This window comes from Bos indicus, chromosome 24, assembly GCF_029378745.1.
Source record: "Bos indicus isolate NIAB-ARS_2022 breed Sahiwal x Tharparkar chromosome 24, NIAB-ARS_B.indTharparkar_mat_pri_1.0, whole genome shotgun sequence".
Classification (NCBI taxonomy): domain Eukaryota; kingdom Metazoa; phylum Chordata; class Mammalia; order Artiodactyla; family Bovidae; genus Bos; species Bos indicus.
Genome location: NC_091783.1, coordinates 43256296 through 43284195, shown reverse-complemented (window position 1 = coordinate 43284195; position 27900 = coordinate 43256296). Strand labels below are relative to the sequence as shown.

General features: G+C 41.8%; 1 protein-coding gene across 5 annotated transcripts in view; it reads left to right on the top strand.

Moving 5' to 3' along the window:
- Positions 1 to 27900, top strand: part of SPIRE1 (spire type actin nucleation factor 1) — a 168376-nt gene that overhangs the window by 114200 nt on the left and 26276 nt on the right. For 3 of the 5 annotated variants that reach the window (XM_070778962.1, XM_019986687.2, XM_019986688.2), the window contains 4 exons: positions 10830 to 10907; positions 12713 to 12877; positions 19989 to 20075; positions 21164 to 21293. In XM_070778962.1, the coding sequence (XP_070635063.1) occupies positions 10830 to 10907; positions 12713 to 12877; positions 19989 to 20075; positions 21164 to 21293 (460 nt within the window). Of the gene's footprint in view, positions 1 to 10829; positions 10908 to 12712; positions 12878 to 19988; positions 20076 to 21163; positions 21294 to 25384; positions 25427 to 27900 lie in introns of all 5 variants that reach the window. The other 2 variants (XM_070778963.1, XM_070778964.1) reach the window with 1 other exon arrangement.

Sequence of the window (27900 nt, the reverse complement as noted above, 5' to 3'; positions counted from 1 at the left end):
CCCAAAGAATGTTCAAACTACTGCACAGTTGCACTCATTTCACATGCTAGCAAGATTATGCATAAAATCCTTCAAGCTAGGCTTCAGCAGTAGGTGAACTGAGAAATTCCAGATGTACAAACTGGATTTTGAGAAGGCAGAGGAACCAGAGATGAAATTGCCAGCATCCGCTGGGTCATAGAAAAAGCAAGGGAATTCCAAAAGAATGTTTACTTCATTGACCATGCTAACGCCTTTGACTGTGTGGATCACAACAAACTATGGAAAATTCTTTAAAGACATGGAAATACCAGACCACCTTACCCACTTCCAGAGAAACATGTATGCAGGACAAGAAGCAATATTTAGAACTGGAACTGGACATGGAACAGAAGACTGGTTCAAAAATGGGAAAGAAATATATCAAGGCTGTATATTATCACCCTGCTTATTTAACTTATATGCAGAGTACATCATGTGAAATGCCGGGCTGGATGAAGCACAAGCTGGAATTAAGATTGCCGGGAGAAATGTCACCAACATCAGATATACAGATGATACCACTTTAATGGCAGAAATTGAAGAGGAGCTAAAGAGCCTTTTGATGAAGGTCAAAGAGGAGAGTGAAAAAGCTAGGTTAAAATACAACATTCAAAAAATGAAGATCATGGCATCTGGTTCCATCACTTCATGGCAAATATATGGGGAAACAATGGAAACAGTGACAGACTCTATTTTCTTGGCCTCCAAAATTGCTGAGGATGGTGACTGCAACCACAAAATTAAAAGGTGCTTGCTCCTTGGAAGAAAAGCTATGGCAAAACTAGATCGCATATTAAAAAGCAGAGACATCACTTTGCTGACGAAGGTCTGTATACAGAGTCAAAGCTATGGTTTTTCCAGTAGTCATGTGTGGATGTGAGAGTTGGACCATAAAGAAAGCTGAACACCGAAAAACTGATGCTTTCAAATTGTGGTGTTGGAGAAGACTCGTGAGAGTCTCTTGGACTGCAAGGAAATCAAACCAGTCAATCTTAAAGGAAATCAACTGTGAATATTCATTGGAAGGACTGATGCTGAAGCTCCAATACTTTGGCCACCTGATGTGAAGAACTGACTCATTAGAAAAGACCCTGAAAAAAAAAAAAAGAAAAGACCCTGATGCTGGGAAGGGTTGAAGGCAGGAGGAGAAGGGGATGACAGAGGATGAGATGGTTGGATGGCATCACCAACTCAATGGACATGTGTTTGAGGAAACTCCAGGAGATAGTGAAGGACAGAGAAGCTTGGAGTGCTGTAATCCATGGGGTCTCAAAGAATCAGACATGACTGAGCGACTGAACAACCACAACAGTAGTAACTTATGTCTACCAAATAACTGCTAAATAACTTATATTTAATGTGCTTAATATGAGCCAATTCACACGCTGCATTTCTTGGATATTATTTTATGTAATATTAAAATAATTTAAAAGGTATTTATGAGCATCTGCATTTTACAGTGAGAAGATCAAACTGAGGACTGGAGCAGCTGTGACTGTCCAAAGGGACACAGCGAGGAAGTGTCTGTTCAGAAAAATGAAGCATGAAATTCTCAGGCCATTCATTTAAGTTATCATCACTATTTTTTTTATTTTTTTATTTTATTTTTAAACTTTATATAATTGTATTAGTTTTGCCAAATATCAAAATGAATCCGCCACAGGTATACATGTGTTCCCCATCCTAGACCCTCCTCCCTCCTCCCTCCTCATACCATCCCTCTGGGTCGTCCCAGTGCACTAGCCCCAAGCATCCAGTATCGTGCATCGAACCTGGACTGGCATCTCGTTTCTTACATGATATTTTACGTGTTTCAATGTCATTCTCCCAAATCTTCCCACCCTCTCCCTCTCCCACAGAGTCCATAAGACTGTTCTATACATCAGTGTCTCTTTTGCTGTCTTGTACACCGGGTTATTGTTACCATCTTTCTAAATTCCATATATATCGTTAGTATACTGTATTGATGTTTTTCCTTCTGGCTTACTTCACTCTGTATAATAGGTTCCAGTTTCATCCACCTCATTAGAGCTGATTCAAATGTATTCTTTTTAATGGCTGAGTAATACTCCATTGTGTATATGTACCACAGCTTTCTTATCCATTCATCTGCTGATGGACATCTAGGTTGCTTCCATGTCCTGGCTATTATAAACAGTGCTGCGATGAACATTGGGGTACACGTGTCTCTTTCCCTTCTGGTTTCCTCAGTGTGTATGCTCAGCAGTGGGATTGCTGGATCATAAGGCAGTTCTATTTCCAGTTTTTTAAGGAATCTCCACACTGTTCTCCATAGTGGCTGTACTAGTTTGCATTCCCACCAACAGTGTAAGAGGGTTCCCTTTTCTCCACACCCTCTCCAGCATTTATTATTTGTAGACTTTTGGATCGCAGCCATTCTGACTGGTGTGAAATGGTACCTCATACAGAGAGCAGATGTTGGATCTTAGCAGCAGGGAGCTGAGGGTTTTGTCACAGCACAGGTGAAGACAGCAATGTGTGGAGTCCTAACAGTGAGGCCGTCCTGGCTACAACCCCTCTCGGGGACGTGTCAGAGCAATAACAACCATGGTTGGATGGAAGGAGGGCCTGTGCTATTTGTAGTGTTCCACCAGACCACCCCTATGACACGGAAGCATGAATTCATGTTTCTGAATTAAGGGGACATGTTAGATCATAATTCTTTCTGTTGAAAGTGACAGAAATTCACTCAGATTAGCTTGAGGGGAGCTGCTGCTGCTGCTGCTTCTGCTGAGTTGCTTCAGTCGTGTCCGACTCTGTGCGACCCCATAGACAGCAGCCCATCAGGCTACCCCGTGCCTGGGATTCTCCAGGCAAGAACACCGGAGTGGGTTGCCATTTCCTTCTCCAATGCATGAAAGTGAAAAGTCAAAGTGAAGTCACTCAGTTGTGCCCGACTCTTAGCAACCCCAGGGACTGCAGCGGCAGGGCTGGATCCAGTACCTCACACCCAGTAATCAGGATAGCATCCTCTCTCCAGATGCCCCCAGCACAGGCTCTTCCTAAAAAGGCTGGCCAGCTGACAGTCTGCACACATCCTCACTCTGTCAGCTCAGTAACTCCAGCAGGAAGTCTTTTCTGTGAACTGAGGTGAGAAAGTCTGGGAGGAAGACAAGTCAGGTACCTACTCGGGAGCCAGCCACCGCAGGGGGAGATGGCCTGGGCTGCCTGTCAGGGTGCTATCCCCACCTGTGATGGCAATGAGGTTGTGGGCCTGGGCCTGAGCCCAGTCATGTGTCCCCGGCAAGAGGGACTGTTGTCAGGGGGCAGAACAGGGCTTCTGAAACAACAGCAGTGCCCACTCAGGGTCTCCAACACTTGATGTGAGTCAGAATATCTTTAAATAGTGACTTCTGCCTATAAAATTCATGTCAGTTTTGTTTCTGATAAATGCACGTTACCATATTTGTAAAATGTTCCATCTGTGGACAGAGTCCCACCAGGAAGTAGACTCTGAGTTGAAATTTGAATTCAGAAGGTTTATTGGGGTTACTTGGGCCACAACTGCAAGGGGTGAGGGAAAAGATAACAGTGATGTAGGACAGCAGGTCTTGGATGATCCCACGGGGAGCTTGGGAGCTGGGGTTGGGGGCCTGACCCGTGTACTTCTGCAGGGACCAGTGACTGGAGGGGCTGCCCAGAGGGTAGGACTCCTTGAAGGGCAGCTCCCTTGGCTAAGCCCACCTCCCAGGGGTGTTATATATTCTCTGTGTAGATGGTCAACCCCAGATGCTGAGAAGCTAAAAATAAATGGTTTAGAAATGTTTCGTAGTAAGGATTCATTCAGTATTTTCATATAGAGTAAACCAGATTTCATACAATGCCTTTAAACCCAGTCCAGACATAGTCAGACAAATAGGCTTAGCAAGTATATTAGGGTTGAGTTACTGTGAGTTGAAGTGGTATAGCACAGATTTGTGACTAACATGTGAGTGTAGCTGAGCCTTGAGCAACACAGGTTTGAGCTGTGAGGATCCGCTTATACACAGTCCTTACATGATGCATCCACGGATGCAGAACTGCAGATGCAGGGGGCCAGTGAGATACTTGAACACCTGCAGATTTCAGAGTCCACCAGCAGTCCCGGAACCAAGCCCCAGGAGTACTAAGGGATGGTTGTGTATGTCCTGCCTACCAGTGTTTTCTTAAAATTACAAACATTGAATTGATGCAACTGAAAGGGTACAAACTTTCATTTTTAAGTTCTGGGCATGTAATGTACAACACGATGATTGCCGTTCATGAGAAAACTGCTAAGAGAGTAAATGTTAATGTTATTACAAAAGCAACAACAAAAGGTAATTGTATTACAAATTAAATTGTTATTACAAAAGCAACAACAGAAGGTGGCAGAAGTGGTCGCTAACCTTATTGTGCTAGCCATTTCACAGTATTATACAGATTCCATCAGAAATAAATAAAGGGCATTTTATATATTGAAATTCCTCCTTTAAATTAATAGATATTGAGCTTCAAAAATGCCAATATTTGTATTAGCTTCTGAGAGTAGAATTCTGCCTCATGAAGTCTAGAGGGAAGGTACAAACATAAAATTATAGAGTTGGTGACGGCTACAGAGGAGAGGTTTATGGTGCTGCAACTTGTATGATAGGAAGACTTGGCTTAACCAGGAAGCAGGGGAGGGCTTCCCTGGAACACTAAAGATTCTTTTGAGCCTGCTTCTGGAGGAGGAACTGGAGGAGACAGTGAGGGAGACAAGGCTGGGGGCAGGGCAGCAACCAGACATCCAGGCAGAGTCAGATGGTGTTTGGATTAAGGGATTTGCAGTGGAGATGAAAAGAGGACTTTAGTTAAGAAAAAAAAAAACAACAGGAAGTTAAATCTATGTGATTAATGATGGATACAACGTTGAGTTGATGGAGATGGAGTTGATGGAGACGTCAGTACAGCTGAAATGTGAATTAATGTTGTGACAGGTTCAACCACAAGGCTGAAAAGGAAACCAGAACAAACTCCTAGTCTGTCCCTCTGTGGTCCACCGTCTATTTTATTTTTTTAATAATTTTATTTATTTATTTATGACTATGCTGTGTCTTCATTGCTGCATAGGCTTTTCTCTGGTTGTGGTGAGTGGGGGCTACTCTCTAGTAGTAGTGTGCGGGCTTCTCATTGCTGTGGCTTTTCTTGCGGAGCACAGCCTCAAGGCACACAGGCTCAGTATTTGCAGCACGTAGGCCCAGTAATTGTGGCTCCCAGGCTCTAGAGCACAGACTCAGTAATCACCATCTGTTGAAATTGGCTGAAATTCACACAGGAGTAGATTCTGTACTATCTGCTTCAGTATGTTTTATCTGAAGTTGGTAGTGATGGTTCAGTCGCTCACTCATGTCTGAGTCTTTGTGACCCCATGGACTGCAGTATACCAGGCTTCCCTGTTCTTCACCATCTCCTAGAGCTTGCTCAAACTCACACCCACTGAGTTGGTGATGCCATCCAACCATCTCATTCTCTATCGTCTCCTTCTCCTCCCGCCTTCAATCTTTGCCAGCATCAGGGTCTTTTCCAGTGAGGTGGCTCTTCCCATCAGATGGGCAAAGTATCGGAACTTCAGCTTCAACATCAGTCTTTCCAGTGAATATTCAGGGTTGATATCCTTTAGGATTGGCTGGTTTGATCTCCTTGCAGTCCAAGGGACTCTCAAGAGTCGTCTCCAACACCACAGTTTAAAAGCATCAATTCTTTGGCGTTAAACCTTCTTTATGGTCCAATTCTCACATCCATACATGACTACTGGAAAAACCATAGCTTTGATTATCTGGACCTTTGTCGGCAAAGTATGTCTCTGCTTTTTAATATTCTGTCTAGGTTGGTCATAGCTTTTCTTCCAAGGAACAAGCGTCTTTGAATTTCATGGCTGCAGTCATCATCTGCAGTGATTTTGGAGCCCAAGAAAATAAAAGTCTGTCACTGTTTCTATTGCTTCCCCATGTATTTGCTATGACTTGATGGGACTGGATACCAGGATCTTCGTATTTTGAATGTTGTGTTTTAAGCCAGCCTCTTCACTCTTCTCTTTCACTTTCATCAAGAGGCTCTTCAGTTTCTCTTCGCTTTCTGTCATAAAGGGTCTGAAATGCAGTACTTGGATGCAATCTCAAAAACGACAGAATGATCTCTGTTCGTTTCCAAGGCAAACCATTCAATATCACGGTAATCCAAGCCTATGCCCCAACCAGTAACACTGAAGAAGCTGAAGTTGAACGGTTCTATGAAGACCTACAAGACCTTTTAGAACTAACACCCCAAAAAAGATGTCCTTTTCATCATAGGGGACTGGAATGCAAGAGTAGGAGTCAAGAAACACCTGGAGTAACAGGCAAATTTGGCCTTGGAGCACAGAATGAAGCAGGGCAAAGGCTAATAGAGTTTTGCCAAGAGAACGCATTGGTCATAGCAAACACCCTCTTCCAACAACACAAGAGAAGACTCTACACATGGACATCACCAGATGGTCAACACCAAAATCAGATTGATTATATTCTTTGGAGCCAAAGATGGAGAAGCTCTATACAGTCAGCAAAAACAAGACTGGGAGCTGATTGTGGCTCAGATCATGAACTCCTTATTGCCAAATTCAGACTTAAATTGAAGAAAGTGGGGAAAACCACTAGACCATTCAGATATGACCTAAATCAAATCCCTTATGATTATACAATGGAAGTGAGAAATAGATTTAAAGGACTAGATCTAATAGAGTGCCTGATGAACTATGGACGGAGGTTTGTGACATTGTTTAGGAGACAGGGATCAAGACCATCCCCATGGAAGAGAAATGCAAAAAAGCAAAATGGCTGTCTGGGGAGGCCTTACAAATAGCTGTGAAAAGAAGAGATGCAAAAAGCAAAGGAGAAAAGGAAAGATATAAACATCTGAATGCAGAGTTCCAAAGAATAGCAAGGAGAGATAAGAAAGCCTTCCTCAGCAATCAGTGTAAAGAAATAGAGGAAAATGGGAAAGACTAGAGATCTCTTCAAGAAAATTAGAGATACCAAGGGGACATTTCATGCAAAGACGGGCTCAATAAAGGACAGAAATGGTATGGACCTAACAGAAGCAGAAGATATTAAGAAGAGGTGGTAAGAATACACAGAACTATACAAAAAAGATCTTCACTACCCAGATATTCACAATGGTGTGATCACTGACTTAGAGGCAGACATCCTGGAATGTGAAGTCAAGTGGGCCTTAGAAAGAAAGCATCACTATGAACAAAGCTAGTGGAGGTGATGGAATTCCAGTTGAGCTATTTCAAATCCTAGAAGATGATGCTGTGAAAGTGCTACACTCAATATGCCAGCAAATTTGGAAAACTTAGCAGTGGCCACAGGACTGGAAAAGGTCAGTTTTCATTCCAATCCCAAAGAAAGGCAATGCCAAAGAATGCTCAAACTACTGCACAATTGCACTCATCTCACACGCTAGTCAAGTAATGCTCAAAATTCTCCAAGCCAGGCCTCAGCAGTACGTGAACCGTGAACTTCCAGATGTTCCAGCTGGTTTTAGAAAAGGCAGGGGAACCAGAGATCAAATTGCCAACATCCGCTGGATCATGGAAAAAGCAAGAGAGTTCCAGAAAAACATCTATTTCTGCTTTATTGACTATGCCAAAGCCTTTGACTGTGTGCATCATAAAAATCTCTGGAAAATTCTGAAAGAGATGGGAATACCAGACCACCTGACCTGCCTCTTGAGAAACCTATATGCAGGTCAGGAAGCAACACTTAGAACTGGACATGGAACAACAGACTGGTTCCAAATAGGAAAAGGAGTACATCAAGGCTGTATTGGAGAAGGCAATGGCAACCCACTCCAGTACTCTTGCCTGGAAAATCCCATGGATGGAGGAGCCTGGTAGGCTGCAGTCCATGGGGTCGCTAAGAGTCGGACACGACTGGGTGACTTTACTTTCACTTTTCACTTTCATGCATTGGAGGAGGAAATGGCAACCCACTCCAGTATTCTTGCCTGGAGAATCCCAGGGACGGTGGGGCCTGGTGGGCTGCTGTCTATGGTGTCGCACAGAGTCGGACATGACTGAAGCAACTTAGCAGTAGCAGTAGCAGCAAGGCTGTATATTGTTACCCTGCTTATTTAACTTATATGCACAGTACATCATGAGAAACACTGGGCTGGAAGAAGCACAAGCTGGAATCAAGATTGCCGGGAGAGATATCAAGAACCTCAGATATGCAGATGACACCACCCTTATGGCAGAAAGTGAAGAGGAACTCAAAAGCCTCTTGATGAAAGTGAAAGAGGAGAGTGAAAAAGTTGGCTTAAAGCTCAACATTCAGAAGATGAAGATCATGGCATCTGGTCCCATCACTTCATGGGAAATAGATGGGGAAATAGTGGAAACAGTGGCAGACTTTATTTTTGGGGGCTCCAAAATCACTGCAGATGGTGACTGCAGCCATGAAATTAAAAGACGCTTACTCCTTGGAAGGAAAGTTATGACCAACCTAGATAGCATATTGGAAAGCAGAGACATTACTTTGCCAACAAAGGTCCGTCTAGTCAAGGCTATGGTTTTTCCATTGGTCATGTATGGATGTGAGAGTTGGACTGTGAAGAAGGCTGAGAGCCGAAGAATTGATGCTTTTGAACTGTGGTGTTGGAGAAGACTCTTGAGAGTCCCTTGGACTGCAAGGAGATCCAACCAGTCCATTCTAAAGGAGATCAGTCCTAGTTGTTCATTGGAAGGACTGATGCTAAAGCTGAAACTCCAATACTTTGGCCACCTCATGCGAAGAGTTGACTCATTGCAAAAGACCCAGATGCTGGGAGGGATTGGGGACAGGAGGAGAAGGGGACGACAGAGGATGAGATGGCTGGATCGCATCACCTACTCGATGGACATGAGTTTGAGTAAGCTCTGGGAGATGGTGATGAACAGGGAGGCCTGGCGTGCTGCGATTCATGGGGTCACAAAGAGTCGGACACGAATGAGCGACTGAACTGAACTGAACTGTACTTCTGCCATAAGGGTTGTATCATCTGCATATCTGAGGTTATTGATATATCTTCCTGCAGTCTTGATCCCAGCTTGTGCTTCATGCAGCCCAGCAATTTCACATGATGTCTCTGCATAGAAGTTAAATAAGCAGGGTGATAATATGCAGCAGTGGCAACCCACTCCAGTACTCTTGTCTGGAAAATCCCGTGGGCGGAGGAGCCTGGTAGGCTTCAGTCCATGGGGTCGCTAAGAGTCAGACCTGACTGAGCGACTTCACTTTCACTTTTCACTTTCATGAATTAGAGAAGGAAATGGCAACCCACTCCAGTATTCTTGGCCTGGAGAATCCCAGGGACGGGGAGCCTGATGGGCTGCTGTCTATGGGGTCGCACAGAGTCGGACAGGACTGAAACGACTTAGCAGCAGCAGCAGCAGCAATATACAGCCTTGACCTACTTCTTTCCCAATTTGGAACCAGTTCATCATTCCATGTCTGGTTCTAACTATTGCTTCTTGACTTGCCTACAGGTTTCTCATGAGGCAGGTAAGGTCTGGTATTCCCATCTCTTTAAGAATTTTCCACAGTTTGTTGTGGTCCACACAGTCAAAGGCTTTGGTGTAGTCAATAAAGTAGAAGTAGATGTTTTTCTGGAACTCTCTTGCTTTTCTGTGATCCAATGGATGTTGGCAATTTGATCTCTAGTTCTTTTGCCTTTTCTAAATCCAGCTTGTATACCTGGAATTTCTCAGTTCACATACTGTTGAAGCTTAGCTTGGAGGATTTTGAGCATTATCTTGCTGGTATGTGAAATGAGTGCAGTTGTGTGGTAATTTGAATATTCTTTGGCATTGTCTTTCTTTGGGATTGGAATGAAAACTGATCTTTTCCAGTCCTGTGGCCACCACTGAGTTTTTCAAATTTGCTGGCATATTGAGTATAGCACTTTCACAGCAGCATCTTTTAGGATTTGAGATAGTTCAGCTGAAATTCCATCACCGCCACTAGCTTTGTCCGTAGTGATGCTTCCTAAGGTCTGCTTGACTTTGATCTCCAGGATGTCTGGCTCTAGGTGAGTGATCACACTGTCGTGGTTATCTGGGTCATGAAGATCTTTTTTTGTATAGTTCTTCTGTGTATTCTTGCCACCTCTTCTTAATATCTTCTGCTTCTGTTAGGTCCATACTGTTTCTCTCCTTTATTTTGCCCATCTTTGCATGAAATATTCCCTTGGTATCTCTAATTTTCTTGAACAGATCTCTAGTCTTCCCATTCCATTGTTTTCCTCTATTTCTTTTCACTGATCACTTAGGAAGGCTTTCTTATCTCTCCTTGCTGTTCTTTGGAACTCTGCATTTAGATGGGTATATCTTTCCTTTTCTCCTTTGCATTTCGCTTCTCTTGTTTTCTCAGCCATTTGTAAGGGTTCCTCAGAGAACCACTTTGCCTTTTTCCATTTCTTTTTCTTGGGGATGCTTTTGATCACTGCTTCCTGTCCAGTGTTACAAACCTCCATCCATGGCTCTTCAGGCACTCTGTCTTCTGAAGATATCTAGAGCTTCCCTGGTGGCTCAGCTGGTAAAGAATCTGCCTGCAATATGGGAGACCTGGGTTTGATCCTGGGTTGGCAAGATCCCCTGGAGAAGGGAACGGCTACCCACTTCAGTATTTTGGCCTGGAGAATTCCATGGACTATCCATGGGGGTTGCAAAGAATCGGACATGACTTTCACTTTCATTCAGAATTTTAATTTGAGAAGGTAGTTCAATGAAATTTTATGCATAAATGTTTTATTTGAATTTTAATTGGTAGAATCTGAAGAAGATTCAAGAAATGGAGAAGAGTGATGAATCTAACACAGACCTGGAAGAGCTGAAAAATGCTGACTGGGTAAGATGGCTGGATATTCTCTGTATTCTGTTTCATGTTGGAGAAATCATATCATGTGATTATAATGCTAGTTTATCTTAAGGAGTACCGTATGAATTGATATTATACCAAGTTGAAAACTATCTGATTTTATTAGAACCCCCCCCCAGAGTCTCTGAGAATTTCAGTGTTCTACACTATTGACCTTTCTAAGTGTATTGGTATCTTAGTATCTTATGTGTAAGTCAGAGTTGAAGCTCTGTTTAAAGCTTTAGTGAGGCTGTAGTGAGGCCTGTTTGTTATCCAGTGAATAGTCAAACTGGATTGGGGCCTGGGAATGCAGATGGGTCATGTAGCGTTTCTGCCCCCATGAGAAAGAAGACGGATTTCCAGGACAGATGACTGTGGTGTATTCATGTGACCCCTCTGAATGTCTGCTGTTTCTCCAGCAAGGTGCTAGATCCTAGGCCTGCTGACCTCGAGGGTCACCGCCTTCACATAGGACTCAGAGTCGGGACAGGACAGTGACTATGTGAAGCTGGACTGAGCTGTGTGTTCAGGTGTTAGTGGGAAGGCACATGGTAGGGCTCTGACTTTTCATGTTAAGGGTCCTGGATAAATAGTGACACATAGAGTGAGGAAATCAGAAAACACAGTTTAGGACGTTAGGAACAAGTTGCTTTTGCCCTTGTTAGATTTTGTCATTTTCTAACAGATTTATTAAGGTGTAATGTACATAACAGTTGCATTATATTTTAAAAGTACAGTTTGATTAGTTTAACATACATTTATGTAGCTATTTGAGCCACTTGTTAATTTTTAACACTGTATAATATTTCAGTTAAATATATATTCTCTTTACTGAAGTTGAGACTATGACAGCTTACAGGCAGGATAACAAAAGGGTAAAGTATAATAATAACATATTTAATATGTTTTATTATAAATACTTCACATATATCTCATTTTCTTGAAGGGCGGGTGGTAAAGCAACTTGGTGTTACTTATAGATAAGGAATTTGACATTATATAATTTGTAAAAAGACAGTAACAACACAAAAATTGTCATTTTTGAGCATTTTCTTTGTGTAGAACACTATACCTCAGCTCTCCACAAGTTATAAAGTATCACTTTTTTTTATTGATGAGGAAGCCAGGGTTCAGAAATGGGAAACAACTTGCTTGGATGTCCACTGGCAGTTGGTGGTTGTACCAGTTAGCTGTGATCACAGTAGCGCTGTGTAACTGAACGTAACACTGTACCTCAGCCTAAAGCAGTAGTGTTTACTCAGCTCATGCATCTGTAGACCAGAGTGGTGGTTCCACTCTGCTTCATCTCTCTCCTGGATAATCCTGCCGGAGGGCCTTGTGCCAACCCACGCTAGGTGTTTCCGTGGAGTGACAGGAGCAGAGTGACATGCCCTTGTACATTTGCTGTTGAAGCCTTTGGTTGTGTCATGTCCACTAATATTCCAGTGGCCAAGCCAGTCGCAGAGCCAAAGCCAGAGTCCAGTGTGAGAAGCCACACCTTTGCAGTGCACAGAGCCACATGATAGGTGGGACGCGAGGGGCACTGAGGCTGGATGCAGGTGGCACAGGGGTGAGTTAGGGTTTTATCCAGGTGTCTCCACAGTTAGAGCTGGTGGATTCTCGACTGGCTTTCTACCTGCTTTTTAGTCCCTAAAATCTAATTTTTAAAATAGTTTTTGTTTGGTTTATTTGGTGTTTTGTAATCCAAGCTCTTAATTTCTTCTGTATGACTGTAACTATTTAGAGTAAATTAGTAAATTTACTCACAAATGTTTTTCCACCCTTGGCTCCTTCAGGCTCGGTTCTGGGTACAGGTGATGAGGGATTTGCGGAATGGAGTAAAGCTCAAGAAGGTCCAGGAGCGGCAGTACAACCCGCTGCCCATTGAATATCAGCTCACCCCATACGAGATGCTAATGGATGACATTCGATCCAGAAGATACACTTTGCGAAAAGTGATGGTAAGTAACAGGAAACTATTCATGGATTCAAATGGTTGGTTTTTGGTAATCTTGCTTGTTAAAAATTTTCTCACTATGACGTTTTAAAAATTATTGCTTCTCATACAATTAATGCATGGTCTTTATAGAAAAGTTGGTAAATATAATAAGCTCAAGAAGAAAAGTTACAAATGTGTAATTTCACAGGTGAGACAGAAAGTTTGCTAACAGGCTGGTGCATAACCTTCAGTCTTTTTTCTGTCCACTTTATTTGGGCAAAGTGGATTAATATTGAATACTTCATCCTGTGACCAGTTGTTTTCATGTAACATGTGAGCATTTTCACATAACATGTGAGTGTTTTCCCGTGTCATTGTATATTCAACATCATCATTTCTAAGTGACTGCATCTTTCTCAGCTGCAGCTGCACCAGAGTTTATTAAGCTGATCAGGTTGTCTCGTTATAAGCAGGCTGTTTTGTATAACCTTGCATATAAGTCTTTTTCAAAAGCTCCAGTGAAATCCTGAGTTAAGCTCTTAGAATTGGAACCCTGCTAGCTTTACCTCTGCATTGTGTCCTGAATCTCACTACCTCCATTTCAGAGCCCATCATCACCTCTCATTTAGACTATTACTTTGGCCTCCAGGTGATCTTCTTTTCTTACTCTCGTCCCCAAAACAGCTTGAGTAAACCTGTTAAATTGAAAATGTGACCATGTCATTGCCCTGCATAAAACCTTCCACTCTTTCCATCACACTCAGAATAAGCAGCCATTTTGACCTTGGTCTCAGAGTCTGGTGCGGGTTGCCTCTCAGCCCTCACCTTCTGCCACCTTCCTGGCTGGTCCCCTCTTTACTGCCCTGGTCTCTGCCACTACCTAAAAGGTGCCTCTTGTGACCTGCAGCTGAGCCCTTGCTGGAGGCCTCCTCTCACATGTTTGCGTAATTCATTTCTCTTCATTTCTCAGGTCTCCACTGAAACCACCCACTCATTAGAAGAGTCCTTACCTAGATGTGTCCTTGGCTCATGTTGCCATGTATTTTCAAATTTACTCTTTCTTACAAGTACAGGGACATGGTAACAACATTTTTTTTGCTCTTTTTGCTGAGCTTATTAGGTAAAATAGTTTTCTTGATTAGTTATTTAGGGTATTTTATTTGACATGTATGTTCATGTCATCTGTGAAAAAGTATCCATTTATTTCTTCGTTTCCAATCTGGATGCCTGGTGGGCACCCTAGTTAGAACCTTCAGTTCTTTGTTGAATGGATGTGGCAAAAGCATGCATCCATAGTATTGTTGGATTCCTGATTTTAGGGGGAATGCATTTGATTTTTTCACAAGTGACTTTTATCATGCTGAGGTTTCTTTTCAGTCCAAGTTTGTTGTGTGTTTTTATCATAAAAGTGTGTTGGATTTTGACAAATCCTTTTTCTGCATCAATAAAGACAATTGTGGGTTCTTTTGTTTCATTCTGTTAATGTGACATATTACATTGATGGATTTTTCGTGTGTTAATCCACCCTTGTGTTTATGGGATAAATCCCACTTGGTCATGATGTACAATCCTTTTAACATGCTGCTAGAGTACTTCCTGATACTTTCTTAAGGATTTTTGTGTCCATGTTCAGAAGGAGTTTCGTCTACTATTTTCTTGTGATGTCTTTGTCTGCCTTCATATTGGGGTAAGACTGGCCTCACAGAGTAAAATGGGGAGTGATGCCTCTTTTTCTAATTTTTGAAACAGTTTGTAAAGGGTTGGGACTAATTCTTTCAATATTTGAGTAGAATCCACAAGTGAAGTCTTCAGGTCCTGGGCTTTTCATTGTTGGGAGATTTTTGATTGTGGATTTAATCTCTTTCCCTATTATAGGTCTGGTCAGGTTCATGTCCTTCCTTTCTTTCCTCCTCCCTCCTTCCTTCCCTTTGTTCCTTCTTAGTTTTGGTAGTTTGTATCTTTATAAGAACTTGTCTGTCTCGTCTAGATTGTCCTATTTGTTATGTACAATTATCACTGTTCTCTTATGGCTTCAAGTTAATGGTCTACTGTTATTTTCTTTAAGCGTAATTGACTCCTTTAGCATTTCTTATAGGGCAGAGTTCCTAGTGATGAACTCTTTTAGTGCTTGTTTGCCTGAAGATGTCTTAATTTCTTCTTCATTTTGAAGTAGAGTTTTTCTGGGTATAGGATTCTTGGCTGAAATTGTTTTTGTTTAATTTTAAACATTATCCCACTGCCTTTGGCCTCTAAGATGAGAAATCACCTGTGAATCTTTTGAGGATTCCCTGGTGGCTCAGACGGTAAAGCGTCTGTCTACAGTGCGGGAGATCTGGGTTCAATCCCTGGGTCAGGAAGATTCCCTGGGGAAGGAAATGGCAACCCACTCCAGTACTCTTGTCTAGAAAATCCCATGGACAGAGCAACCTGGTGCAGGCTACTGTCCATGGGGTCACAAAGAGTCGGACACGACTGAGCGACTTCACTTTCTATGTGATAGTCATTTTTTGCTGCTTTCAATATTTTCGTCTATCAATAATTTGACTACGTGTTCTGTTATGGCCCTCTTTGAGTCTTTTGCTTGGAATTTATAGAAGTGACTCAGATGGTAAAGAATCTGCCTACAATGCAGAAGACTGGGGTTTGATCCCTGGTTCAGGAAGATCCCCTGGAGAAGGGAATGGCAACCCACTCCAGTATTCTTGCCTGCCAGACCCCATGGACAGCAGAGCCTGGTGGGCTACAGTCCATGGGGTTGCAAAGAATCAGACATGACTGAGCAGCTTACACTTGCACTTCATTTTTCTTGAATGAGTAGATTTATATTATTTTCAAATTTTGCAAGTTTTCAGCCATTGGTTCTTGACATTTTCTTTATCTTTTCTTATCTTCTTAGTCCCTGTGGGACTCCTCTTATGTGAATGTTTGTACAGTTTGTGAGTAGTAAGTAAGGAAAAATGTTACTGTTTTATGGTACCCATTGTTTTTTTCCTTTTTCTGGCATTCTCTCTATGGCTAATTCTATGCAGTTCACTTGACTTAAGTTTATACTGAGCCCCTCTGCAGGGAACTGGGCAGATGGCAGTTCTAATGGTGATTGGTTTTGTGTGGGGTAAATTTTCATGTTTAGTCTAACAGGCTAAGATTCTAATTAATTCCTTATTATATATATTTGTACCTCCTAAATGAGAGTGGAAAGTCAACTACTCATATTTAATCAGTCAGAAACCAGATGTATTTTTTTAAACTTTACTGTTATCAATGTTATGCCACTTTCTAATTTCTTTAAAAACAAATATTGTTGTAAAGAGTAAACACACATACACACAAAGGATTTTCACATACAGTCTGTATCTGAGGCAGTATGTTAAGATGGCCTTAATTTAATCTTCAGGTTTAAAATGCATAACTACACCATAGTAATTCACCTTTTTCTGTATATTTGTGAAGCTGATGGTGGGAATTGAATGACTTAGCCATATTGGATCATGTTCAGAATATTAAGTTATAGAAGTGCAAAACATTTCAATTGACTTCTTTCAAAGTGTTTTAGTAAAATAATTGTAACAAATAACTTCAAATAAGTCACCTTTAAAAATAAAGATGTACGATTGACTGGTTTGATTGCCTTGCAGTCCAAGGGACTCTTTTTTTTTTTTTTTTAATTTTATTTTATTTTTAAACTTTACAATATTGTATTAGTTTTGCCAAATATCGAAATGAATCCGCCACAGGTATACCCGCGTTCCCCATCCTGAACCCTCCTCCCTCCTCCCTCCCCTACCCTCCCTCTGGGTCGTCCCAGTGCACCAGCCCCAAGCATCCAGTACCGTGCATCGAACCTGGACTGGCGACTCGTTTCATACATGACATTATACATGTTTCAATGCTATTTTCCCAAATCTCCCCACCCTCTCCCTCTCCCACAGAGTCTGTAAGACTGATCTATACATCAGTGTCTCTTTTGCTGTCTCGTACACAGGGTTATTGTTTCCATCTTTCTAAATTCCATATATATGTGTTAGTATACTGTATTGGTGTTTTTCTTTCTGGCTTACTTCACTCTGTATAATAGGTTCCAGTTTCATCCATCTCATTAGAACTGATTCAAATGTATTCTTTTTAATGGCTGAGTAATACTCCATTGTGTATATGTACCACAGCTTTCTTATCCATTCATCTGCTGATGGGCATCTGGGTTGCTTCCATGTCCTGGCTATTATAAACAGTGCTGCGATGAACATTGGGGTACACGTGTCTCTTTCCCTTCTGGTTTCCTCAGTGTGTATGCCCAGCAGTGGGATTGCTGGATCATAAGGCAGTTCTATTTCCATTTTTTTAAGGAATCTCCACACTGTTCTCCATAGTGGCTGTACTAGTTTGCATTCCCACCAACAGTGCAAGAGAGTTCCCTTCTCTCCACACCCTCTCCAGCATTTATTGCTTGTAGACTTATGGATTGCAGCCATTCTGACTGGCGTGAAATGGTACCTCATAGGGGTTTTGATTTGCATTTCTTTGATAATGAGTGATGTTGAGCATCTTTTCATGTGTTTGTTAGCCATCTGTATGTCTTCTTTGGAGAAATGTCTATTTAGTTCTTTGGCCCATTTTTTGAAACTCCAATACTTTGGCCATCTGATGCGTAGAACTAACTCATTTGAAAAGACCCTGATGCTGGGAAAGATTGAAGGCAGGAGAAGGGGACGACAGAGGATAAGATGGTTGGATGGCATCACCAACACAATGGACCAAAAATAAATAAAGATGTATAGAAACTTAACATCTTTTATTTAGAAGTTACTTGTTTTTTTTAAGGCATTGTGACTCAAAAGTAAGATCAAGTTATATAACTGTCTTATTTGCTTATAGGTCTACAGTGTGTGTTCATTCTAGAAATTATTTATCCTTACAGCTCAGATAACTTGTTTCAGAATGTATTAAAAAATAATCTCACTGACCCAGTAGCAGAGTGGAATTTGCACACTTTCCCTCCTCCCTATATGGAATAAGACTGACTCACGTCTGCACTGGCCTGCCGTTTCTCTCATGAGCACTGACACAACACTGGATAACTGGGATCAAGGATCCAGCTTCTGACTAGTGAAGACACTGACATTACTGTGTTGTTTGGGGACTGGAACTTACAACTTTGGGCCTATTTCAAGCATTTTCTTCCTCAACCCTGCTGTTGTGATAGAAAGGACATTAAAATAAAATCAAGTGAAAAATAGCTGGAAAGATACGTATTATTCTGTTCAGGAGTACAAAAAAAACTTCTGATTAAGTTGTTCATACAAGGTTTAAAGAAAAAAATCATGTAACCTGAGGTCCATGGGTAAAGAGTGGTGCTTTGGCAGGCCTTCAGTTCCACTGCTGGTGTACAGGCCTCCTTACACCAGGGACTAGCAATCCCAAGTTAGCTTGGTTCAGGTGGCTTTCACTTCTGACTCTTACATGGGGCATCCAGTCCTCACTGGGGCTGGTGGGGTGGGCACAGGGAAGAGGGCCCTGGATGTCAGGAGGCTTGTCATACACCTGAGTAGTCACATTTGCAAGGGGGGTACTGGGTCTGGAGCAGCAGTTCAGGTCCTTGTTTTTTTCTTTAGTCAGCTATATTTCTCACTTCAGTTCAGTCACTCAGTCATGTCTGACTCTTTGCAACCCCATGGACTGCAGCATGCCAGGCCTGCCTGTCCATCACCAACTCCCAGAATTTACTCAAACTCATGTCCATTGAGTCAGTGATGCCAACCAACCATCTCATCCTCTGTCATCCCCTTCTCCTCCTCCCTTCAGTCTTTCCCAGCATCAGGGTATTTCTCAGCTGACACAAGAATAGTGACATTAACAGAAAATAATACAAGAGTATACAGCTACAATAAAAAATTAACAGTTGACTAATGACCATGATCAATTAAAATGTATTTAAGACTGGGAGACACATAAGAAAATTGTTCCTGCCCAGAAATCTTACAGTTCAGATAAGAAAATACTTTTAAAAAATTTGACCAAATTTTATGATAATTATAAAATTTTACATGACATTTCCAATAACGAATTGTGAAACTTAAAGAAACCTTTCTAACCTGTCCAAAAAAAATGAAAATCAGCCATAGGTGATAGAGGATTAAACTGATTATCTTTTTTCCCTCCAATAAAATTGATGTATTATACAATTATTAGAATATGATAAGATAAAAGAGTGGGTCACCAAAGTAGAGGGGAAGGTACAGAGGCTTTCCAGGCAATTCATTAATCAAAGCAGCATGCTCATTTTCTGATCTTTGAGAAGTTTAAAGTGTTTACCAGTTTTCAAAATGTATAATTTGTTAACATTTGTTTTTCATCATTTATGAGAAGCACAACAGAAAATGTGTATCAGGACTGTCTGTGTTTTCATGTGAGACTGGGAAATAAGTATGACTGACGGTCACAACTGTGCCTCCTGGGTGGGTCAGATTGTGAGTTTACTAAGGTGGGATTTTGTGGATTTCTGGAGTTTTCTTAAATTTCTTAAAAAATCTTTGTGACGTGTTGCTTTAAAAAGAGATAAAGCAGGAGTCAGACAGACCAGGACTCTGCCAAACTCTGCTTCTTACCAGTTCTATTGATGTAGCAGACACCTTCCTTGACCTGAACCTGAATTCTGCCTACAGAACATGAACTGTCCCCAGCCCTTCCCCTTAATTTGTATTCCAAAACTTTGTACAAGGATGAAAACAAGAGGTGAAAGACTTTCTAAATTATATAATAATTAAGCATAGTATTATTTATTCCATTCATATTCATAATTTTAGAAAGTTTTTGTTGAAAGCATGTATCTTACATATAATTTCCCAGAATAGTAGAACTGCAGTGTGCTTGGCATTTCTTCAGTCCTACAGTTGTTTTTGCTCTGAATTGCTCAGCCGTTTACTCTCCATTTTATTGATTTGAAATTTGTCCTTGGTGGAGCCAGATTCCACTGTAGTGGCTTTGAAGTGATGTGTGTGGATGTGTGTGCCCAGAAGCTTGTACAGACAGTCCTGTCATCACATGATGTATGTGGACGTGTGTGGATGTGTGTGCCCAGGCGCTTGTACAGGCAGTCCTGTCGTCACATGGATCTTCTGCTTTCTGTCTCCTTTCAGGTGAATGGTGATATTCCCCCTCGGTTAAAAAAAAGTGCTCATGAAATCATCCTGGACTTCATCCGATCAAGGCCTCCTTTAAATCCAGTATGTGATCTGACACCTCCCCATGGCTGGCATACATGTGGCAACATGTTCCCCCCACAGCTCGTGCCACAGAACACAGCTCCTGGAGGACTGTTGACGCTGAGCTTTTCTCTCTGATTGTGAAGCCTGACTGTGAACACAATGCCACATAGCTTCCGTGTGCACTGCTGCCCTGTACTTAAGGGTACAGACACCTCACCTTGGTTACAGGAAACCCACACTGCTGCCTCCTCTTTTGCAGTAGCCATGGTCCTCTGTTCGTGGGGTTCTTTCTGGAGACCCTGGATCAGGGTGTTCTGATCAGGTCTGAGTGTTGGTTTGTGTTTCCTCTGCTCTCCGCTTACCTCCCCTGGCTCCACAGCCAGCACTCACCAGGGCCTCTCAAACCCCTTGTATGTTCAGTAACTTCAGTAACTAGAAAGAAAGGATATTTCCTTCTTAGTCTGTATACATTTAAAACATAGTTAATCATTCCTCTTATAGATCTTTCTATAAGGGAAAGAGGCCACGTAGGAAATGGTTTTAGGAGGGCAGGTTGTGTAGAGCAGAGAGCATGGAGTCACAGCCCGGCTCTGCACACCCACGCACGGTGTGGTGATCTCACGTTTTTTAGCAAATTCATCTTTTTGAGCAAGTTCATCAGCCTTGCCAAGCCTTTATTTCCTCAGCTGCACACTGAAATGAATGATCTAAGAAGATTGTTACGACTTAACTCAAAAATGTTACGTTCAAAAACAATAATAGAGATGACATACTGCTTGCATTGCAGCAGCTTGCCTGTCATGGTAGAGTGTAGGGAGCATGACAGCAGTTCAGTTGCTTAGTCGTGTCCGAGTCTTTGCGACCCCATGGACTGCAGCACACCATGACAATAGTTGGAGCACAACTGACTCGTTAGTGTGGCCTGAGTTCATGTGCCTGAACCACTGTGCCATCCAGTCATCTTCTTATGGCTTGAAAACTCTTTTATCAAGCAGTGTGGCAGTCAGTAAAATATAATTTCATAATACTGTGTTGTATGAGTAGACCTCAGTAAGAATTATTTAAGGATAACTACTCCAGCTCTAGCTATTAACTTTTTTCCCAAGGCCTCAGCCAGAAAACTGAAACCTACTCCACCACGGCCCCGGAGCCTCCACGAAAGAATCCTGGAAGAGATCAAGGCTGAGAGGAAGCTGCGGCCTGTGTCCCCCGAGGAGACCAGACGCAGCAGGCTCGGTGAGTCCCAGGCAGGAGAGTCGCCCACCCTGGAAACACACTCGCCTCACTCCTCTCCCTCCCTGTCTCTCCTTCTCCCCCCAACACACACACTCTTACAAGTGACATTCATTCTCGAAATAACATGGAGTAAGAAGTTCCTCCCTGAGATGCCAAGTGTAAGGGCACCTAACTGCAGTGTGGGCGGAGCTCTGCAGATCCCGGATGTGGTTTTAGGACAGCCCTTCGCCTCTTTGATCTCCCATTCCTTGGTTGGCAGGAGGAGGATACAGACTCCTCCACATGTTCATGTGACTTCCATGTAAGAATGAATCAAATAGGATACTTTATAAATGGTAGTACACACATGGATAAGTTACTACATTTTAGAAATAGAAATAATAGATACATCAAGTTTCCATTGTCTTATTTATGGTTTAAACTTATGTGTTATGTGATGAGGGACTACTCTACTGATAGCACTTATTACTAAACTTCCTTTATAGTTATTTTATGTTTTTTATAAGCACACACTGATTTTCATTTAGAGCAAGACCATATTATGACATGTAAACAGCTCTCTTCCAGTTTGTAAAATGAAAGATTCCCAAGATATTCAGGGAGATAGCGTCTGGCGGCACCTGCCTGGGAAAGGAGCTGGTGCCAAGATCCTGCCTCCTGGTTTCTCTTCCCATCTCTTCCCTCCCCCACGCCCACTGGGGCCTCAGGTTGCTACTATGGCTCCTCCTCCTTGAGCAGCCACACACTCCCCTTGGTGTGTTTCTGATTTCCTTGGCTCCCACCCTGCATACAGGCTTCTCTGAAAGTTCAGACCCACATGTGCAGCCAGCCATCACTGGGCAGGACCTCCTCCCCCAACTTGCAGGACAAGCCCCACCACAGGTGACCTTACCTGCTTTTCCCAAAAACTGTCTGCCACTGCTCCCATCTCAAAGCCCAGGGCCAAGAGTGCAGTGTCCCCCGTGACTGGGTCCAGCAGCCAAGCCCTTGATCTGACTGCTTCTGATCTTCAGGGTCCTCCTCTCCTCTGAGCCAGGTCTCCCCTCCTCTGTCTGCTCAATTGCATCAGCTCTGGTGGCTCCCCCACCTCCTGTGACTCAGCACACCTCCTGTGTGGTGATGCTCTCTGTCTGCCGCTGGGCCGTGGCCACAGGGCCCACTTCCGAATTGCTAGCTGCTGTGTCCCTGTCTGCACTATAGGTAACAGCAATGGAAAGTGCTTCCCGAGGTGCTAAAGCAGTAGAATAGCTTCCCTGGCCAGAGCTGGAGAGTGAGGAGAGGCCAGGTGTGTATATCCCTGTTGATTTTATGCCAGTGAGTGTTTCCCTTTAAAATGATTAAAACAAATCCATACAAGCATTTATATAGTATTGAGCCAAAACTGCACAGGATGTAAGTGGAAAGTTCTTATCCTGGGAGTCCCTGAATGAGCCTGTGGAAGGTCTGTGCCTCCTTGCAGTGTAACACATTTGTACATATTTCCCAGAGGGCATGTGTGTGTGGGCGGTCCATAGTTTTCCCCAGATTTCTAAAGAGTGCACAGTCTCAAGGAGCAAGAACCACTGTGGAAATGTAAGGAGATGGTATTATGGAATGTCAGCTTAAGACAAGATTGTAAAAGAATTACTGTGTCTTAAGATGGAATAATAGGGTAATAGGAAATATTTAACAGAACTATAAGATAAAATCCACATATTACCATGAGAAAAGTAAGCTTCACGCTTTACAAGAGTAAATTCCAGTGGAAGCACCAGTGAGACAGAGGAGCAGGACATAAAGGGCCAAGTGATGGGTTGGTGCTTTCCACACAAGTGCTCTGAACCTGGGGTGAGGGGCGAACAGGTAGGAGTCCTGTCCACAGGCACTGACCGGAGAACATCCTCGGCAGGGGTGCCTGTGAGCCCTGACAGCAGCCAGTCAGGTGTGCGGTGCGGCCAGGGGCCGAGTGTGCGGGAGACCGGCAGTCCTTGTGGGCAGCAAAGGGACACTGCATGTGGTGTCACATGCCCTCATTGTATACATGTTCTTCTGTTTCTCTTAAACAAATTAGATGCTAGCTAACAGGAAACCTGCTTTAGAATAATTAAATACCAATTTTGTATTTAGTATGTCTTTTGTTTTATCCTTATGAATTAGTGTTTCACAACAACCAGAATTGAGTTGTTGTCAAAAGTGATTGTTATGTGAGAGTCTTACTTTTAAAATTGATCTTGAACCTTAACTAGAAAATAAGAAATTGGGCTCTTCTCATTCTGCTGATCTACATTGGTTCTTACTACACAATTTCACTTAGAGAAGTTTGGATAAAATTGACAGGATTATCTTGAAGAAAAGAAGTGAAAGTGTTAATCACTCAGTCATGTGCAACTCTTTGCAACCCCATGGACTGTAGCCCACCAGGCTCCTCTGTCCATGGGATTCTCCAGGCAGGAATCCTGGAGTGAGTTGCCTTTTCCTTCTCCAGGGGATTTTCCTGACCCAGGGATCGAATCTGAGACTCCTGCGTGGCAGGTAGATTCTTTACCATCTGAGCCCATCCTGAAGAAGTTTCCCTAAATAGTTTTATAACCTTTCCTCTCCTTGTAATTGCAAGTAGAAACCCACTATCTAGAAATTGGGCAAATGTTTAAAGAATAGACGCGCACCATGATTTCAGCAGCATCAGTGCGCTGTGACAGGGCTCGCGCGTCATGTGGTGCACACAGGAACTGCATCCTCACACGGGATAGTGGCAGCAGGAGTGTCTTCCTGCGTGGGTGAATGTGACCCACCGCGTGGTCTATGAGGATGTGATGACCAACGTGTGTCCAAGTTGTCTTATATGTGTCCCTATTATTTTACAGGCTAGTTCCATATTGTTTTCCTATTAAGTCTGAATTTACTGTTCTTGTGCATCAGTCTTTGTTCACAACTGATCATTTTCTTTTTCCTAACACTTTTCTGACATCTCATACTATATTGAGATTTGAGGTTGTAAATGGTTCCTTTAACATTTGCCAAAAACATATGAAGAGACTTCATTCTGTTACATATGGCAATTAGAACTCTACAGTTCTACATCTGCCTCAGAAACGTGAGGACCTTCGGGTCTGCCCGCTTCTGACTGCACAGGCACCTGTCCTCCCTGATGGTGGTGGGGTGGGGTAGGAGGGATGGAGCTGGTAAGAGCTTGGGACTGCAGTGAAAATGGGTAATTTTCACTCTTACAAACACCCAAATTCTTTTATCAGCTTTATTGAGATATAATTTACCTACCATAAAATTCACCCGTTCAATGTTTTTTAATGCATATAATAAAATTTTTAAAACAAATGACTTCCAACAGGAAATAAGTAAGTTTATTCTTAAGAAATTCCATTTGTTTAACTGTTACTAGGTGCACTGCTCTGAGCACCTTTTTATTTGGTATGGAATTGTTTAATTTTTCTAACAGTCCCTTGAAATAGGTACCATTATTCCCATTTTACACTTGAAGTAATGGAAGCACAGAGAGGTTAAGTACCTTGCCCAGAATCACACTGCATGTAAGGGGCAGAGATGAGGTTCAAACTCAGGCTCTCTGGCTCCTGAGGCCTTGCTTTAAGTGCCAGGTCTAAGGGCCTACAGTGGAGAATTAGTGACGCTTTGTGATGCTGGTAGTGCCTGAATGAGATTTTTACAAGATGTTTGACCTGTATGCAGAGAGCCAACTTCTCATCCTGAAATAAATTAAGAATACGTGTGTTCTTAAATTTTAAGATTTTGTATATTCCCTAAAAGCATGTTTTAAAACATGGCTCGTTTTTTCTTTTGAACTCTTTTATATTTAAGTAAAAAGTCCTTGTGATTCTAAACTGTTTTTATCTTTATCATGCTTTCGTTCTTAAGATGTTCTTAAAAAGCTGTTTTTTTCTTTTATTGTTACTCCATTTCAAGTCTTAGTGATATAGTTAAAACTAAGATGCCATATTGCAGATAGTTTCTCGCTGCCTTCTGCCTTAAAAGTATGGAGTGTGCCACTGCAGGTCTTGAAACCTCCTCCCTTTTTTGTCCTCCCTGTAAAGCCTAACATCTGAATTACTTTCCTTTTATTGTTTGTTTTCTTTTTTCAGCAACGCGGCCTCTTAGCATGTCTTACAGTTTTGACTTGTCAGGTAAAGCACTTTCACACCTGACGCGGGTTTTGTGGTCTCTGTGAAATACATTTCATTCATCTCCTTGTTCAAACATGTCAGAAAAGAAAATTGAAAGGCTTCTAAGCTGTGGTCAGTCATATAAAACAGACTTTCTTTGAAAATGGTTTAAAAAAATAAAACTGTAATAAATCTGTTGCTTCCCAAGGGCCTGTGGAAGAACCCTGATGGTTGTGGTTGTGAAATGTGCTGCCCATTACACCCAGTCTCATAAAGCAGTGGAGAGTCTAAGAGAACTCTGCCTTCAGAGCCTAGAAACAAGAAAGAGTTTTGACACTTGTTACTCTTTGAAGCATTCAGTTATTCACGCAGCTAAACTTGGAAGTGTCAGCTGCTTCCGAAGACGAGTGCTCCACAGTTGGGGGATGAGAGCCAGTCGTATACCCGGGGCTTCTGTACATGGGGCCTCGTCATGCTGGTGGTGTGCTGGTTAAGAGACTTTGGTTGTAAAACACAATCATGTGTCCTGGGTTTGCAGTACAAGTTTAGAGCCCTTCCGTTTAGACAGGGATTAATGGTGAAACAAGTAACTATTCATGGCAAAATTTGATCTGTAAAATCAGCCCCTTTTTAAATTGAGTTTTTAAACTGTATATGAGTGAATTTTCAAAGCCAACTTAGTCCCAAATTAAAATGTTTTGCACATTAGAATTTTGGAGTTTGGAAGCTGCTGCTTTCAATGTGAAATGAGATAAGACATTGGTACTAGTATTTCCTTCCAGAATTTGTGTGTGCCATGAAATTGTTGGCATATCTTACACACAAATTCATATTTAAAGAACCTGAGAGTTCTAGTATCATGTTCTGTCTGAATACTTGCTGAACATCTTCCAACTGCAAAACTAGTTCCCATCTGCTTTTTAAATTTCTGTATATTTGTGGTTCCCTTAGGCATGACTAATATTTCCCTCTCAAGAAACTAAAATACATCAGTCTTCACTTACTACTTCTGACTGACCACTGAAGAGCTTGTTCTGTTTTCTTTATCCATTTGACAATTTTTATTTTATCAACCATTTGCAGAGTAACTTTGTAAACAAAAAAAAATTGATCTGGAAAATAAACTCAGCAGTGTTTGAGAACATGTGTTACTGCTAATCTCCCAAAGTTGGCAGTCCATATTAAGATCTGTCTCTTCTAAATACCTATTAAAGATGGTCCTCCCCAGTGGACTCTGGGAGTAGCCGGCTCCCGAAACACCCTGACTGTAGGCACAGGTGGCTGCCCTGGACTGTCTGCATGCCCACACATGTGTAATTGTATGTAGGTGTGTTTGTGTCATACCAGTTATATGATATTTTCCTGTGCTGGGAAGAAAATTCTTGGTGCTGAGCCTCCTTGATGTGAAGGAGCAACAGGAATTTTGATTTGCTATCACTGCTTGCCATTTGATTTGCCATCACTGCTTATCATTTGCCATAATCTATTTTGTACCTTAATGTACTTTGTAGTTTTCACATGCTTCATTTTCTGTTTCTTGTGTTTTCATGTTTTTATTGTGACCTGTTGACTAATCAATAATGTTCCAAATTATAAATGGAAAAGATTGATCCATTCTTCTGACCTAAATACAAGAGCTGGAATGTGTTTCTAATTTAAGTTGAGACATTAGCAAACTAAGGAGTAAATATTTAAATATGTAGTATAGATAATGCACGCTAAAATAAGACAGAATTGATATGTGTCCTACACTTAGGTATGTTTTAGAAATACTAATCCTTAGTGGAAATCTTAATCCATCAACCTTAAGGTAAGTATAATTTATTTTTCTGATGCAAATAAATATACAGTCTGTATTTCAGTCATATTTCCTCCAACTAAATAAGGCAGCAGCAGCTGGGTATATCTAATAGACATAATTATTACACTACGTAAAATAGAAGTTATTATGTATTTAATACTGTGGTTATGCGTTTTAGATTCTGAACCTAAGGCATGTGACTTCTAAAGCTATATCTAGCATCTTGAATAGTTTGCTTACTTATAAATACCAGAAATTGTCTTATGTAGAAGAAGTATAAAATCTTATCCAAGGGTTTGGTTTTCTCATCAGATACATTGAAGTAATAAGGATTTATTCATTTGAATGGAAAGTATAGTCAAACTGCTTAAAAATACCTCTTAAAAGTGTGTTTTGCCAGAGCTTTTACAAATATGCAGTGTTAGAGAAGATCACATGTACTTAGTCTTACATATGGAGATCACCCTGAAGCTTGACTGACATAATGTGTTTTTCTGTTAATTCCATTTATCTCAAAGCTTTGACCTTAGTATGAGGTTTATTTCAGTAGTTGGAGTCACCAAGCTCAAATACAGTTATGAACCTCAGCAAGGTCTCCAGGCAGAGAGAGAACTGTCAGGTAATTTCTCAGATCCCTGTGTTGAGAATGAAAGTAGCTCATGGCAGCCACAAACCTTCAGGGTAGGCATTACCC